This window comes from Sarcophilus harrisii, chromosome 1 (assembly GCF_902635505.1).
Source record: "Sarcophilus harrisii chromosome 1, mSarHar1.11, whole genome shotgun sequence".
NCBI classification, from domain to species: domain Eukaryota; kingdom Metazoa; phylum Chordata; class Mammalia; order Dasyuromorphia; family Dasyuridae; genus Sarcophilus; species Sarcophilus harrisii.
The window spans coordinates 667,350,174-667,366,209 of NC_045426.1; the positions used below are offsets into that span (position 1 = coordinate 667,350,174).

Genomic DNA, 16,036 nt, shown 5'->3' on the forward strand with positions numbered 1-16,036 from the left:
TCCCAAGGCATATAGGATCTTCCATTAGACATCTTTGCCATGTGAAAGGAGGCATTTTTCAGTTCCTTCGTCCCTAGGATCACTATTGGCCCTGTCTACTTTTAAATGATTTTCTCATTTATAGTAGTTTTTTTTCCTTATGTTGTACTTTTGGTTCTTTTGTTTATTTGGTTCTACACATACGTCATCCCGTGCTTCTCAATTCTTGTCATTTCTGCAAATAATATATTCCATTCCATCCACATGGGGAGCTGGGAGGTACAGTGATTAAAGCTCTGTGCCTGAAGTCATCAAAACCTGTGTTCAAAAGTGATCTTGGATACAGGTGAGCTCTGTCACCCTGGGTCCATCATTCATTACTGCCTCAGTTTCTTCAGCTGTGAAAGAGGGATATTAACAGCAAGTATTCTGCGAGGTTGTTGTGAGAACAGTGAGGTAATAACCAAAGCACATAGCAGAGTCTGGCACTTGGTAAGCAATACAGAAATGACAGCGATTATGACAGCAGTTTGTCCAGCCATTCCCGGATGCCAGCTGCCCACTGTTTCCCATCTTTTGGTACACACTAAGCCTTTGTTTCTGCCTTTGGGGAATAAGCTCAGGAGCAAGATTACTCAGCTTCTGAAGGACTATACTAAGGCCGAGAGAAGAGCCTTGTCCATGCTAGCACTGAGTCAGGGAAGACTGTTACTTCCCAGTCTGGGGTTCTCCCTGTTCCCCCCCACCCCAATCCCTTCATTCCCCATCCTTCTTCCTGCTCCTAGAAGTGCCAAAAGGGCTGGAGAGGCGCTGTATGTGTGTAATTCATACGCTGTACAAATTAATACTTTTTATTGTAAAAATTGATCAAAGGCAACACCTGTGGGGGATCCAGGCACCCTTTAGCTGCCCTATAGCTCTGGCCCCATCCCATCATTGTGCAAAGGGGGAGGGGTGTGTGTCCTGGTCCCAGAACCTGCTCTGGGCAGGTCTGAAAGTGGGTCCTCACTTTTTGCCCTTGGTTGTTGTTGGTGGCAGCAGCTGCTGCTGCTTCAGTTTCTGCTTCTGCTTCTTCTGTTTCTGCTGCACCTGCTGCTGGTGGTCCTGCTGCTCCTGTTGCTGCTGCTGCTGCAGTTTGCGTTTCTGTTGTTTCCGCTTCATTTTCAAGGCCACCCGCCTCTGCATCGTCTGCATCACTCGATCCTTAAACTGCTTATTCTTCTGCCGGATCTTGGCCAGCTCTGCCTTCCTCTTGGCCTCCAGGTCTGGGTCCTGTAGAGCCGTGTTACATGTCAGCCTGCCCGGCTTCTGGTCCCCTCCTCCCCCTCACACTGGTCCCAGGGGCACCTACCTTCCCCTCTAGGATCAGTTGCTTCCTCTTGTTGATCTCTTTCTTCTCATCAAAGTCTGTGGCCTCCAGTTTCTAGGGAGGAAAGAGTTGAAGGAAGCATCAGAAGGACAGGGATAGGGCCAAGGGAGATACCCTGGAGTCTTCATGAACCTCCCCTCTTTATTCTTTGGGTGCAGTGAGAGAGAATTAGAAGCACCAAAAGCCAGGGCTGGCAGAGACTTCAGAAAACAACTCGTCTCCATCAAATTTCATTCTACAAACGGAGAATCAGGCCACGCGGGCACTCTCCCCGGGGCACACAGCTAGTAAAGGGCAGGACCAGAAGCTGAGGCCAGGTGAAGCCCCTTCACCTCTCCACAATGGGGCTGGTTTACACTTATCTCAGTGGTTCCAGATGGGCCTCCTGCACTGAGCCTAGGACTGTGGCAGGAGCTACCCCGGCCACCTGGCACCCTCTCCCCCCCCCCCCCCACCCTCCCCAGGCTGCTGTGCACACTCACAATCTCGCACTCTCTTCGAACCACGTTGACCTGGGTGAGAATTTTGAGGACCTTGGCCTCCTCCACACTGAAGTCGTCTAACTTCTTCTCTGCAGGGGGCAGAGAGCAAGATTAGGGTCAGGGGCACTGAGAGCACTCCCTGAGGAGCTCTGGCTCCTTCCTGGAGATCAGGGCCAAGAAGGACATTGGAGCCTTCAGGGGGTCAGAGCCAAGCAGAGCTGGAGAGTTACTTACTGATCTCTTCCTCGATGGCGTGTAGTAGGTGGATGTCATACTGAGTCACAAGTGTGATAGCAATGCCGTGACGTCCTGAGAGGAAGGCAAGGGGAGTCACCATAGAGGGATGGGAGGCACTTCTGCTCCCTGCCTTTCCCAGCCCAGGAATCCAAGGAATTCCAGAGGAGCTGGTCCTCCCCAGTGGCTACCTCTTTGGTGTTCCTGTCCTCAGACCCCACTGTACTCACCTGCACGGGCGGTCCGCCCTACTCGGTGGATGTAGATCTTAGGGAGGCCGGGGGTGTTGTGGTTAATGACAACCTGCACTGTGGGAATATCCAAGCCTCTGGGAATGAGAACAGGGAAGGTCACAGCATGGCAAGAACCTTGTGTCACCAGAAGGTTCTCTTCTCTAAATAAAAGCTTCTTTTCTAACACTTTACTCCCTTTTCACAGCATCTATAACTTATATGATAATGGATGAAAGCTCCAAAAACTGGACAATTCTGTTGGGGAGGAACTATTATCCTCATTTGATGGATGGCTAAATTGAAGCCCAGAAAGGGAAGTCCCTTGGCCAAGGTCACAGGAATTAGTGACCAAGTCCATACTAGAAAGCAAGGTTCCACCCCAGCTCCTTCTAATACCTTCTTACTGTTCCTACAGTAGGCCTCCCCTCACCCCTTCTCCTCTCTGCCCTTCTCCCAGCCCTGAGTGTGTGTCAGAAAGAGGCTAAAAGGAGGCTGGGAGCCCAAGCATGGAGTTAGCCTGAGGTCTTTTCCCTCCTACCGGGATGCCACATCGGTTGCAATCAAGATCCGGTAGACGCTAGACTTGAATTTGGCCAAAGCAGCAAAACGAGCTTTCTGTTGAGGAAGAAGGGATGCCTCATGAAGTCATGTTCCCCATCTCTGTCCTGCTTCCATGCCCCAGGCCTCCCTCCGCCCTGACTAAGAGTGCAGTATGAAAAAAGGAGGAGCCAGGGCTCGGTTGGGGGACAGCATCTTTCCAGCTCAGGCAAATAGGCCCCGATGGAAAGGAGCAGCCTGGGCCTAGAGACCCAACAGCTTACCTGCTTCATCATGGAATGGAGTGCAACAGAAGGAAAGTTGAATTTCCTCAGCATCATGTTCAATATCTGGCAAGTCCTTCAAAAGAAAAAACAGCCTTCTGGAGGCACACGGGTCTCAATGACAGGGTAATGTCTGGAGAGGCAGTACAGTAAGGGGAGAAGAGTCAAAGCTGAAGGATGGGTTCAAGTCCCACCTCTGCTCCTTCCCTGCCAGTTTCTCATCATGCAAAGTGTCAAGTAACCCGGTTGCAGCCTCTATGACCTCCTGTGACTTACTTGCATGTGCTGGTGAAGATGATGATGGACCAGTCTGCATGCTCATCGTGGAAGGTCTGGATCAGGTGGACAAGATAGGCGTCTTTGACCTTCTCAGGCACCAGCAAGTAGCGCTGGTCCAGCTGCTCCACTGTGCGGACCCTGAGGATGGGAAATGCAAGGTTCTATTCGGGGTGGGGCAGAGTAGGCCACTTGGAAAGGAGCTATCCCAGGAAGACACCCAGAGCAGCCAGGACGAGGGTCCCTTCGCCTCCAGAGCTGCTGCCCCTCTGCCTGGGATCCAAGGGGCACAGCTCCCTCACCCCCCCTAGATTCTCTGGGGCTAGGCGTGGACATGCTTTCTTGCCTCAATTCCTGTCATGTCAGCTGCAAGGCTGAGGCAGGAGCCCAGAACCTAGCAGGATTCTTGCTATTCTACCATCCTCCTGCCATGTTTTCTAGCCAGGAGCTGCAGGGAGATGAGGGAGAAGCAGCTACCACGAGGTCAGACCCACTACATGGGTCAGTGAAAGCATGCATGTGAAAGGGGCAATCAGGCTAGGAGATGGGGGTCAGCAGCCCAGGGTCATCTCTGCGGGGTGGGACACTCACTCAGCCTGGGCCTCCCAAAAGAAGGGCCTATTAGCAGCGATTCCCTGGAGAACCTTTAATGTGTCAGTGAGGGTGGCGCTGAAGAGGAGCGTCTGTCGCTGGGTCGGCGCGGCATCAAAGATCACTTCCAAGTCTTTGGTGAAGTCTGTGCAGCCCTGCTCCAGCAGCCGGTCAGCTTCATCCATCACCTGGCAACAAATGGGGCATGGTTAGGGCCTTCCCTGGGGCCTTGGGGTTGGCACAGGGCTTCCTTGGAATAGGCCTGGCCAGAGTGTAAAAACCCTTAGCTCCACTGAAGAGTAGGAAGTAGAAGCAGACTCTGGGAAATAAGGAGCAGACTGGGGGTCTGGATGCTCTGGAGGGAGGAGGGCCTGCCACAGGGCCCTGGCCAGCCCATCATAAGCAGCGCCCGCTGAATGCAATGTATTCTGTGGGCAAGTTCCCCATGCAGGAGGCAACAGATGACAACTTCTCAAAGGCCTGATGGGAAGTCCCTCTCTCATGAATGGAGACCCCGAGAGGCCCCAGACTAGAAAGAAGAAGGAGAATTGAAGGAGCTAAGTCAGAGCTTACCAAAAAGCGGATCTTCTTAATGTTGAAGGTGCTGGAGCTTCGGAGGTGATCAGCCAGGCGGCCTGGCGTCGCAATGACCACATGAGGTTTACGGGATAGTTCCAAGGCCTGGGCTACCATGTCTGTAGGCATCCAGAGCAAGGAAGGGAAAGTAGAAAAGTAACTATCAGGACCCAAAGAGACCCTTCCCCAAGGCAGCACTCTCCGTTTCACAACTGGGAGTTACTCAAAAAAATAGCTGAACCTGGGGCTCACATACCCATTCCTCCAACAATTATACATTCCTTCAGGCCCAATGGCTTCCCAAGAACACGGAACTGCTCAGCAATTTGATAGGCCAATTCCCTGAAAGACAAAATCCCACCACCAAATTACACCTAAATAGTGCTTTGGAAACTATAATATCTTATTTAATCCTGAAAATACTCTCTGAGTAGATACTAAAGGTATTCTTATTTCCACTTTACTGATGAGAAAATTGAGAACAAAGACTGTTTTTCATATTTTTATCCTTCGTGCTTAACACAAACCTGGCATATTGTAGGCAGCACTTAATAAATGTTTGGTGATTGACTGACTTGCCCATAATGGTCATACAGCTGGTGACAAGGAAAGGATGAGGGTGAAAGTAGAACTTCCTAATTCCAAGACTACCATCAACCACAGCCTCTCATGTTGATTGGGCATTGAGCCCACATTCATTTTCCTGACAACTATTACATGCCCAAGACTATCTTAAATAACATGGAATCAGAGATGAGAGGGCCCTCCAATCCCTACCTGAACAGGAATCTTCTTTACAAATGACTGGCCAAACTGCAATCCCTTCTGGGAAGGAATTCCATTCCTTACCAAGGAAGCCTGCTCAGATGGTAGTCTTCCTTACATCTAGCCTCGGTCTGTTTCTTTGTAACTTGTACCTAGTGCTCTCAGGGCCGAGCAAAGTAAGTCTAGTCTTTGCTTCATGGGACAGCCAACTGCTCAAGGTCAATTAGCATGCCTTCTCTTGTCTAGGCAACCATTCCATCTTCAGCCAATCTGAGCAAAGTATTGAGACTCTTTGTCCTGGTCACCTGATTGATGATCATGCAAAGCCCTGCTGTTCTCTACTTTGTACCTGGGAGATTGAGTTTTTAATCTAAATGCAGGACTTCACACTTATCAAATTTCATATGATTAGCTCCAGTCTCATGTTTCAGTGTGTCAAGCTGTCTGAAGCCACCCTACCTTAGGCAGTGTGTCAGTTGAGCCTTTCAGCTCAGCTCTGTTCTCCTCAAATCTGAGAAGGATGCTATCCATAACTTTAGTAATCAAGGACACAATAAGTAACAGAGAGCCAAGCATGATCCTTGATGCACAGGAAAATGTTGCTTAAATACTCCAAAGTACAAGACACGGTATACCCCAGGGTCTCCCCATGTGGAGAAACCTGGTGCTGCATACACAAATAATCTCAAAATTTCAGGGAACATTCAAAATTATCCACTCCAATCCCCTCATGCTAAGGATAGAAACTGACAAGAGGAGCAGTGATCTGGTTGAGAAAGTTTAAGGGGTTATTGATAAACAGTCTCTGTAATTCTATAGCAGAAAATTATTTTGTAGGTACATCTAAAATTAATATATGATAAAGAACATCCAAATGTATTATTTCTATTGATTTCTATCAGTTCTTCGAGGGTCCCACTATTGTATATTTTATATTACCTATAACAACTGTTATAATATTACACATATAATTTTGGTTTTATGATTATTCGCCCTAATGGCAAAGAACTTTCCTATTTTTTTAATACTACAACTAATAATTCCTAACATATAGTGTTTTCCCTATTTTATCTTTCTATGTCTTCTCTGTCTTCAGATTGACAACCTAAACTTTCCTTGGTTCTCAGTGAATCTATAGTTTCATTTTTTCTTCGCTTTGTATTACTTTCAGCAAAGAGCCCAGAGAAAGCACCTCATATCCCACAGTGTTACTTTTCCAGTGCTTTATCAGGCTGGAATGTTGACCAAAGAGTTAAAAAACTTAACAAAAGTATGTCAAAACAAAATCTGGGTCAAAAAAAAAAAAAAAAAAGCAACAGGAAGGACTATACAAAACAGGAAAAGGTTGACTATCACCCAACATATGTGAAAGACTTGGGGAGTTAGCAGACGTCAAGGTCACTATAAATCAGCAATAGCAGAGGATCACATTTATATGAAAAATGCATATGATAATGAAAAAAGGCTAATGCTACCTTAGGCTTCCCAACGTCATAGCCTTTGGAAGCTGGGTATCCCTGGTCAGGCCCTATCTAGACCACTGTGTTCAACTCTGGACATTGTGTTTTAAGAAGATCATTAATAAGCTACAGCACATCCAAGAGTCTGAGGATAAGGACCCCTTAGTAGACTACACCTGGGTGTTGAAGAAATTGGGGAGACTTAGAAGACAACAAAGATCAGAGCCTTCAAGTAATCAAAAGGTTGTCATGTAGAAGACCTTCAGCCTCATTTGATTTGGCCTCGTGGACAGAATTAGGAAAAACAAGTTCCAGAGGCAGATTTGGGCTCAAAAGAAAAAGAAAAAAAAAAAAAACTTCCTCTGAAAGATGTTGAGAAGTATATGGATAGCCTCAGGAAGACGTGGGCTTCTGTATCAGGGATGACGTTTAAGCACAGACTGAACTTAGATGGCCTCTGAGAGCGTGCAATTCAGGGCATTTCTGCTCAGATAATGAAGTGCTGCCCAGTCACCAAAGATCAGACCTTTGTGAAGAGGGAGCCATGACAGCCAGAGGCTGGGAGATTTTTCAGAGCTGGCTAGATAACTTCCCTATTCACTGCTCCCAGGGTCTAAGTCAGAAGATTTTTACTATGTTGGATTTCCGTGGTACAGTTCAGCTCTGAGCAGTAAGACAGGGGATAAGGGCACCAGAGAAAGAAAAATAGTAGGTACATGTTTTAGACATAAAGGTCAACACTAGAAGCAAATTAGAGCAGCACGGAAGAAATTACCTGTCAGTTCTATGAAGAGGGAAAGAGTTCATAATCAAAAAAGAGATAGAGGGTCACAGGAGATAAAACAGACAATCTGATAACACAAAATTTCTAAGTTTTTATACACAAAAAAACCAACTGCAGCTAAAAGTAGAAGGAAATGGGGAAAAAAAAATTTATCTGATAAAGATCTCATTTATAACAATAAAAGCTATTTCCCAATTGATAAATGTTCAAAGTTTATGAATAGGTTTTCAGAGGAAGAAATCCAGTCTATCAATAGCCATAAGAAAATGCTATAAATCATTAATAGAGAAATACAAATTAAAACAAATCTGAGATACTACTGTACCCATGAGAATGTCAAAGATGACCCAAAAAAAATTTACAAATGCTGAAGGAGATATGGGAAAACAGCAACATTAATGAACTGCTGGTGGAATTATGAACTGGTTCAATTATTCTGGAAAGCAATTTAGAACTATGCCCCCAAAGCTACTAAATTATGCATAATTTTTGACCTAGAAATACCATTACTTGGTCTGTGCCCTTAAACAAAGATATAAAAAAATGACCCAAACGAACAAAAATATTTATAGCAGCTCTTCAAGTTATAGCTTCCAAGAACTAGAAACTGAAGGAATGCTCTTCAAATGGAGGACAAACGTTGATATATGAATGCAATTCTGTAAAGAAATGATGAAGGGAAAAAGAATGGCTTCAGAGAAATATAGGAAAATTATATGAAGAGATGCAAAGTAAAGTGAGCAGAACCAAGAGAATCAGTCATCTGAACATTCTCAGGTTGGCCACTGATAATCAATTGGGAATTTTTGGAGATTTGTCACATACTGTAGAAAATCATAAGCTAACATGCACATATAAAGAAAACTTTAAAAAACTTTGAAGTCATAAATTGTTATTAGTCCATTTTATTAATATTCATCTATTTTATCATTTACTACCATAAATATACAAAGGAAAATTTTGTTACAAGTTTCAGTGTGTTAAAGAACTACAACCCATGCATTCTCTTTGGGAATGCTTCCTCTGGGTTTATCTACCATTCAGACTCAGGTCACATGACTTTCCCACATTTCTATTTGTTCTTTGATGGAGCAATGGCTTTGAAGACTGCAAAATGTGCAAAATACTCATCTCTCTCAAATAAAGACTACAACTTTTCTATGGGTGTAGTGTGTTGTTTCACTTGTTTTGCATGTTAAATATAATCAGAATTATTGAAAATAAAGGTTTGGGGTACAGCTTTTCACTTTTAAGGGGATCTTGTGCTCCTAACCCCAGCAAAGATCAACAGAGGATTATATAATAACAATATTATAAAGACAAAAAAGACAATGATAAACTACTGTTCCAAAGGGCTTATAACAAAACATTCTGCCCACTTCAGATAGACAACCTAGAGTTCAGATTGAAAAATATTTTTTTAAAGACATGGCCAATGTGAGAATTTGTTTTGCTTGATTCTATATATTCGTAATGAGTTTTGTTTTTCTTTTGTTCTCAGTGGAGGGAAGGGAGATGAGAGAGAACTGAAAACAAAATCAAATTTAAGAAAAAAATTAGCATTGAGAGCTTACATTTTATATAATGCCTGATGACTTATTTGATTCCAAAAGAACCCTTTTAGGTAAGACCATGTAAGTATCATTATTCCCATTTTACAAGTGAGAAAGCTGGTTTTCCCTTTTCTTTCTCTGGCTCCTTTTCATCTGCCTAATAACACTTTAATACCTCTATGATCTCCAGTATTCCTCTGCTTTTTAAAATCTTATCTTTCTCTCCAACTTGGCCACTGGAGTTTTCTCTACCTTGCTTGTGAGGTAGAGACTCACTTGTCTGTCAAAGGCAAAAGACTGCCAAGTCCTTTCCCTCACCCTCTCCTGTAATAATAGCTTTCTCAAGAATTCCCAAGAAGTAGGATCCTCATCGCCAACCATAGGAGCCCTCTTTTCAGTCCTAGTTCCACAGGATTCAATTGCAGCCTTTAACACTACTCACCTCCTCCTTCTGCTGGGTATTCTTTATTTTTTTTGTTTGTTTTTTTAACTTTTAATAAGAGCTTTTTGCTTTCAAAATACATGCAAAGATAGTTTTCAACATTAACTCTTGCAAACCTTGTGTACCAAGTTTTTCTCTCCCTCTTCCCCCAACCCTTCTTCCCTAAAGCAATCCAATACAGTTTAAACATGTGCAATTTTTCTAAACATATTTCTACATTTATCATGCTACACAAGAAAAATCAGATGAAAAAAGGAAAAAAATGAAAAAGAAAAAAACAACAAACAATAATAAAAACAGTGAAAATACTATGTTGTGGTCCACATTCAGTCCCCACAGTCCTCTCACTGGATACAGATGGCTCTTTCCATCACAAGTCTGTTGGAATTGGCCTGAATCACCTCATGATTGAAAAGATCCACGTCCATCAGAATTGATCATCACATAATCTTCTTGTTGCCGTGTACAATGTTCTCTTGGTTCTGCTCACTTCACTCAGCATCAGTTCATGTAAATCTCTCACTTTTCAGAAATCCTTCTGCTCATCATTTCTTATAGAACAATTATATTCCTTAACATTCAGATACCATAATTTATTCAGCCATTCCCCAACTGATGGACATCCACCAAGTTCCTAGTTCCCAAACAACAAACAGTCCCCAAAAAGGGCTATTACAACATTTGTGCATGTGAGTCCCTTTCTGTCTTTTAAGATCTTTTTGGGATAGAAGCACAGTAGAGACACTGCTGGAGGGTATGCACTGTTTGATAGCTCTTTGGGCTTAGTTCCAAATTGCTCTCCAGAATGGCTGGATCAGTTTACAACTCCACCACCAATGTATTAGTGTCCCAGTTTTCCCACATCCTTTCCCACATTTACCATTATCTTTTGCTGTCATCTTAGCCAATCTGAGAGATGTGTAGTGGCACCTCAGTTGTTTTAATCTGCATTTCTCTAATCAATAGTGATTTAGAGCATTTTTTCATATGATTATTTTCTTCATCTGAAAATTGTCTGTTCATATCCTTTGACCAGTTGGAAAACAGCTTGTATTCTTATAAATTCAAATCAACTTTCTACATATTTTAGAAATGAGGCCTTTATCAGAACCCTTGGATGTAAAATTTTTTCTCCAGTTTTCTGCTTTCCTTTCAATCTTGGCTTATATTGGTTGCTTGTCCAAAAACATTCAATTTAATATAATCAAAATCATTCATTTTGCGTCTCATAATGTTCTCCTGTACTTTTTTCAGCCATAAACTCCTTCCTTCTTCACAGATCTGAGAAGTAGACTGTTCCTTGTTCTGATTTGCTTATATTATCAGCCTTTATGTCTAAATCATGAACCTATTTCAACCCTTTTTTGGTATAGGGTGTAAGGTGCTGGTCAATGCCAGCCAATGTGTTTTTCAATTTTCCCAGGAATTTTTGTCAAATGGCGAGTTCTTACCCCAGAAACTGGAGTCCTTGGGTTTATCAAATATGAGATTGCTATAGTCATTGACTATTGTGTCTTGTGAGCCTAACTTATTCCACTGATCAACTAACTCTGTTTCTTAGCCAGTACCAAATGGTCTTGATGACTACTGCTTTATAATACAGTTTTTAATCTGATACAGCTAGGTCACCTTCATTTGTATTTTTTTTTCATTAATTCTTGATCTTTTGCTCTTCCAGATGAATTTTGTTATTTTTTTCTAGCTCTATGAAATAATTTCTTGGCAGTTTGACTGGTATAGCACTGAATAAGTAGATTAATTTAGGTAGAATTGCCATTTTTATTATATTAGTTCAGCCTACCCATGTGCACTTGATATTCTTCCAATTATTTAGACCTAACTTTGTGTGGAAAGTGTTTTGTAACTATGTTCATATAGTTCCTGGCTTTGTCTTAGCAGGTAGATTCCCAAATATTTTATATTATCTACAGTTATTTTAGATGGAATTTCTTTTTATATCTCCTCCTGCTGGACTTTACTGGTAATATATGGAAATGCTGATGATTTATGTAGATTTATTTTATGGATACTCTTTGTTTTCTTGACTTCAGAGATAAATGTTTTCCTCTCCCTCCTAATCTTCCTGATACCTTAATATGATCAGTCTTTGGGCCTCTTCTTTTTTTAACTCCCTCCTTTGGTAATCTCATTAATCCTTATGGTTTTAAAAAGTCAGACTTGCATGTCCATCTCACGTCCAGCTCAATATGATCAAAACTAAGCTCACTACATTTTCCCTTATTTGTTGTTGTTGTATAGTTGTATTCTTGGTGACACCATTTGCGGTTTTCTTGGCAGAATTTGTCATTTTCTTTTCCAGTTATTTTACAGATGAGGAAACTGAGGCACACAGGGGTAAAGTAATGTAACCAAGGTCACAAAGCTAGTAAGTGTCTGAGGCTGGATTTAATTTTTGGTGAGGCAATTGGGGTTAGGTGATTTGCCTGGAGTCACACAGCTAGATCACATTAAATGTCTGAGGCCAGATTTGAATTTAGGTCCTCTTGACTCCAGAGCTGGTACTCCATTCATTGTGCCATCTAGAGGCCCCTTGAGGCTGGATTTGAACTACCTGAGTGCAGACCCAGCACATCTCTCTCTTTGTGTCTCTCCTGGGCCATCTAGCTGCCCTTTTTCCCTTTGACATGTCCAATGATCTTTTCTCAGACCCTCATCGGCCTTGACCTTTCTTTAACCGATCCTCTCCTGGATATCTTTTTCTTGGCACTCATGACACTTCTCTCATGGCCATTCTATACTCTCCTAGCTTTGTTTTCCTCCTCCTCTCACCAGCTAAGTCTCTACCCCTGTCTTCTCTTCTTTCTCTGTCCTTCTGCTGATCTCTGATGTTCCCATGAGAGATGACTTCCAAGCCTGTCTGTATAGCCCTGATTTCCCCCTGAAGATGACTGTACTTCTGGATGTTCCTCTTCTATTTCAAGTTCAACAGGTACAAAATAGAAACCACCTCTCCATTTCTGTCCCTGCACCTCACCAAAGCCAGTCTATTTCTGGTTGACCCCATTACCAATTCCGTGACCCAGACAAGAGACCTGAATGACTCTCCCCTATATTTCTCACACTACTGAACAAGCCCTTTGAATTCCTTCTTCATGATAGCTTTTCTTTCATCTCTTTCTCTCCATTAATACTACAACCATCTCCTACTCCTATAGGATGGAAGCTACCCAAGGCAAAATTTTTCATCTCTGATCATCTAAGATTCCATTTTAGATTCTGTCTTTTTTTAACTCACCATATGAAGGACACAGACAAATCAGTCAGTGATTCAAACTAGGAACATCAAGATGGCCAGCAGACTGGACACTAAGTCACACAAGTACCAGTTAAAGGATGGAGAAAGGAAGATTAAAGAAGATGAGATCAATATTTGTTTGAAGGGTTGTCAGATGTATCTTTTGCCTTTCTTTGTACTCCCATTGCTTACCACAGTACCTGGCATATAGTAGAGGTTTAACAATTATTTGTTGACTAACTGAGGTAGAAAAAGAACTGGATTTATTCCGTATAATCTAAGTACAATGGGAAGAAGCTGCAAAGAGATATATTAGACTGGATGTCAGGGAAATGTCGCTAGCAAGGCAAGTTGTCTAAATGTGGAATGGGCTGCCCTGAAAGGTGCCAAATGGCATCAAATGGTGATCTGACATCAGATCAGACAAATGGACATCCGACACCAAGATGGTACAGTGGGGATTCCTATTGAGGAACGGGTTGGATTAAATGCTGTCAGAGGGCTTTGAGAACTCCAAGAATCTGTGATGACCTTGTTATATATGTGGGGTGCTACAGATGAGAGAGAGAAACTGTGACTTAAAACATGGGGGGGGGGAGGGGGAACTACATGCTTTCCCATGGTAGCAGGGTAAGAGGTGAAAAATTGGAATAAGAGGTTTGGCAATTGTTAATGTTGTAAAGTTACCCATACATATAACCTGTAAATAAAAGGCTATTAAAAAAAAAAAAAAAGCACAGCTGAGTGTATCCTTTCACTTCTTAATCAACTACAGTACCTTTGTATTGCTTTTAGAATATAGTGAATGTCTCTTTTCAAATAACTTAAAGCCCTTCACAATCTTGTCCCAAACAGTCTTTCCAAGTTCATCGGCCATGACTCCCTTTCCCAAATTCTACAGTACAAACTAGTCTTCTCTCTGTTGCTTACATAGGAAACCTGCATTAGCTGCCTGAAATGCAATTCCCTGAATCTCCACTTCATAGAAGCCCTCTCCTCCTTCAAAACAGTGCAAGTACCCCCTTCTACATAGTCTTTTCTAATCTCTACAATGGCAGTACTTTCTCTGCCAAACTACTTTGTAAGTGATGACTTTGTATCTAGTTTCTTTATACTCTGTGTCTCCCTAGCTCTTTCTGAAGTAGAGATTATTTTATCCACTATTTTTTATTCTGAGCACAGTGCTTGGTACATAGTACATTTTTTGTTCAGTCTTTTTTCAGTCATGTCCAACTCTCTGTGACCCCATTAAGGTTTTCTTGGCAAAGATATATATGAGTGATTTGCCATATCCTTTTCTAACTTATTTTACAAATGAGAAAACTGAGGCATACAGGGTGAAGTGACTTGCTCAGTCACACAGCTAGTAGATGTCTGAGGCTGGATTTGAACTCAGGAAGAGGAGTCTTACTGACTCCTGGAATAGCATTCTATCACTGTGCTATCTAGAGGCACCATGGAATCACAGAGAGTCAGACATTACTGAAATGACAGAACAATAACTGTTGTCAAAAGTGGACCTCATTTTTCCTATACTATACATAATGTCCTTTGTTAAGGTACTCACAGTGGAAAGGTGAGCCTTACCTGGTGGGTGTTAGTACAAGACAGAAAATGCCATAAGGATCTTCAGACAATTTCTGCAGAATAGGCAGAACAAATGCAGCGGTCTTGCCACTGCCAGTCTTTGCACATCCCATGCAGTCTCGACCTAAGACAAAAACAATAACCTTGTGTTTATATAGCACTTTACCAAGTGATTTTAAATACAATTTCTAATATCACCCCTGTGAATTAGTGCAAGTATTATTCACCCCACCTTCCATAGGGGAAAAAACTTTTCCAGGCACCCCAGGAATTCTGCAGCACCGCCAAGCATCCAATCAAATGAAATCTAGGTGGTCTCTTGATTCTCACTCCATGCCTCTTTTCACTGGACCAGCTCGGACAGAAGGAGCCTGGAGAAATTTAAAGCCCATGAAAGAGAAGGAGAGGGAATCTGAAGGTGGGAGAGATACTTCCTAGAGGGATAAAGAGAGGGAAAGGGCCAAGCAAAAGGAAGAGTCCACAGAATACCTATAAAGATAAAAGGTAAGGCATTTGAGGTGCAGAGGAGACGGAAGGAAATGAGGAGAGGAACTGAGGTGATGAGAGGGAGGAGCTGAAGAACTGAGGACTTAAACGAGCTCACCTGGGGAAAATGCCATATAAGTATAAGATTATTATAGGGATCAGGGAGATCACCCAGGGAAAGTGCTATAAAAGTGCCAGCTATTATTATGGGCAACAGGGAAATCACCTAGAGAAAGACCTATATGGTATCAGATATTATTACAGGATCAGGGAGCTGACCCAGGAAAAGTGCTATAAGGGTCTGATATTATATATCATTATGGGGAACAGAGAAATCACCTAGGGGGAGAATTACATTATACAAGATACTATTATACCTAAGGGAAGCCACCTAGGGCGAGAGCGATATAATAGCAGCTATTACTGTGGCGCGGATCGGGAGCATCGGATGTTATCACAGGGATGGCAGACGGCCCAGGGGCCATACGCAAGTGTCGGCTATTACAGCGAGCAGGCGGCTGCCCCGCTGGAGGATGAAGGCCGAGGCAAGCTAGGGGCTGGGGGGGAGGCAGAAGGGGGGATGGCGGAGCGCCCAGGGAGGCTGCCCAGACGTATATATCTACTTGAGCCCTCCTACAGCCCCGCCACTAAGGGCTATCGTTAGGGAGCTCTCACAGATGAGAACACTGAGGCAGGGGACAAGCCATCTGTTCGGAGACACGCCCTTCAGCGCCGACACGGGAGCCGGACTCGGGCCTCCTCATCCCTCAGCAAGGGGGGGCGGGGGAAACAAGGCCGCTCACCCTCCAGAATGGCGGGGACGCAGTTCTGCTGCACCGGCGTGGGATGCTTCAGGCCCAGCTGTTTGCACTGCGCCACCAGCCACGACGCCAGCCCCAGCTCCGCGAAACTGACCATGGCTCCTCTTCCTTCTTTTTCTCCTCTTTCGCCGCCGCTGTCACCGTCACCTTCACCGTCGCCGCCGCTGTCGGCTGCGGAGGAGAACTAAAGCGAAGCTCGAGAAACTCCTCGCGCACCGGTCCGGCGGCACTTCCGGAGCGCTCTTTTACGTCATTTCCTGGACACGCCTCCCTACGGCCTTCCTTCTCCTCTAACCCCTCCTTTCAAGTCTCTCCAAAGCA

At 43.5% G+C, this 16,036-nt stretch overlaps 1 protein-coding gene across 2 annotated transcripts; it reads right to left on the reverse strand.

The window, feature by feature from the left end:
- Positions 1-809: 809 nt before the first annotated feature.
- Positions 810-16,030, reverse strand: DDX49 (DEAD-box helicase 49). 2 transcript variants are annotated; one of them, XM_023496840.2, is made up of 14 exons: positions 15,698-15,762; positions 14,641-14,779; positions 14,409-14,532; positions 4,818-4,903; positions 4,559-4,680; positions 3,986-4,173; positions 3,395-3,535; positions 3,119-3,194; positions 2,836-2,912; positions 2,295-2,392; positions 2,065-2,139; positions 1,831-1,919; positions 1,331-1,402; positions 810-1,251 (listed from the first exon to the last, which is right to left on the reverse strand). In XM_023496840.2, exons 2-14 carry the CDS (start codon positions 14,645-14,647, stop codon positions 985-987), a joined length of 1,422 nt encoding a protein of 473 aa, XP_023352608.1. In that variant the 5' UTR covers positions 14,648-14,779; positions 15,698-15,762; the 3' UTR covers positions 810-984. The 2 variants fall into 2 exon arrangements, with proteins under 2 accessions (XP_023352608.1, XP_012397642.1); XM_012542188.3 differs by lacking the exon at positions 14,641-14,779 and having other exon boundaries at positions 15,698-16,030.
- Positions 16,031-16,036: the final 6 nt, after the last annotated feature.

Excerpts from the sequence above, each read along its gene's own strand:
- DDX49 (XM_012542188.3), bottom strand. The coding sequence starts at position 15,812 with ATGGTCAGTTTCGCGGAGCTGGGGCTGGCGTCGTGGCTGGTGGCGCAG. Across the intron at positions 4,904-14,408 it reads CTTGTACTAACACCCACCAG|GGAATTGGCCTATCAAATTG; the intron begins GTAAGGCTCACC and ends TTTGTCTTTCAG. Across the intron at positions 4,174-4,558 it reads TTAAGAAGATCCGCTTTTTG|GTGATGGATGAAGCTGACCG; the intron begins GTAAGCTCTGAC and ends ATTTGTTGCCAG.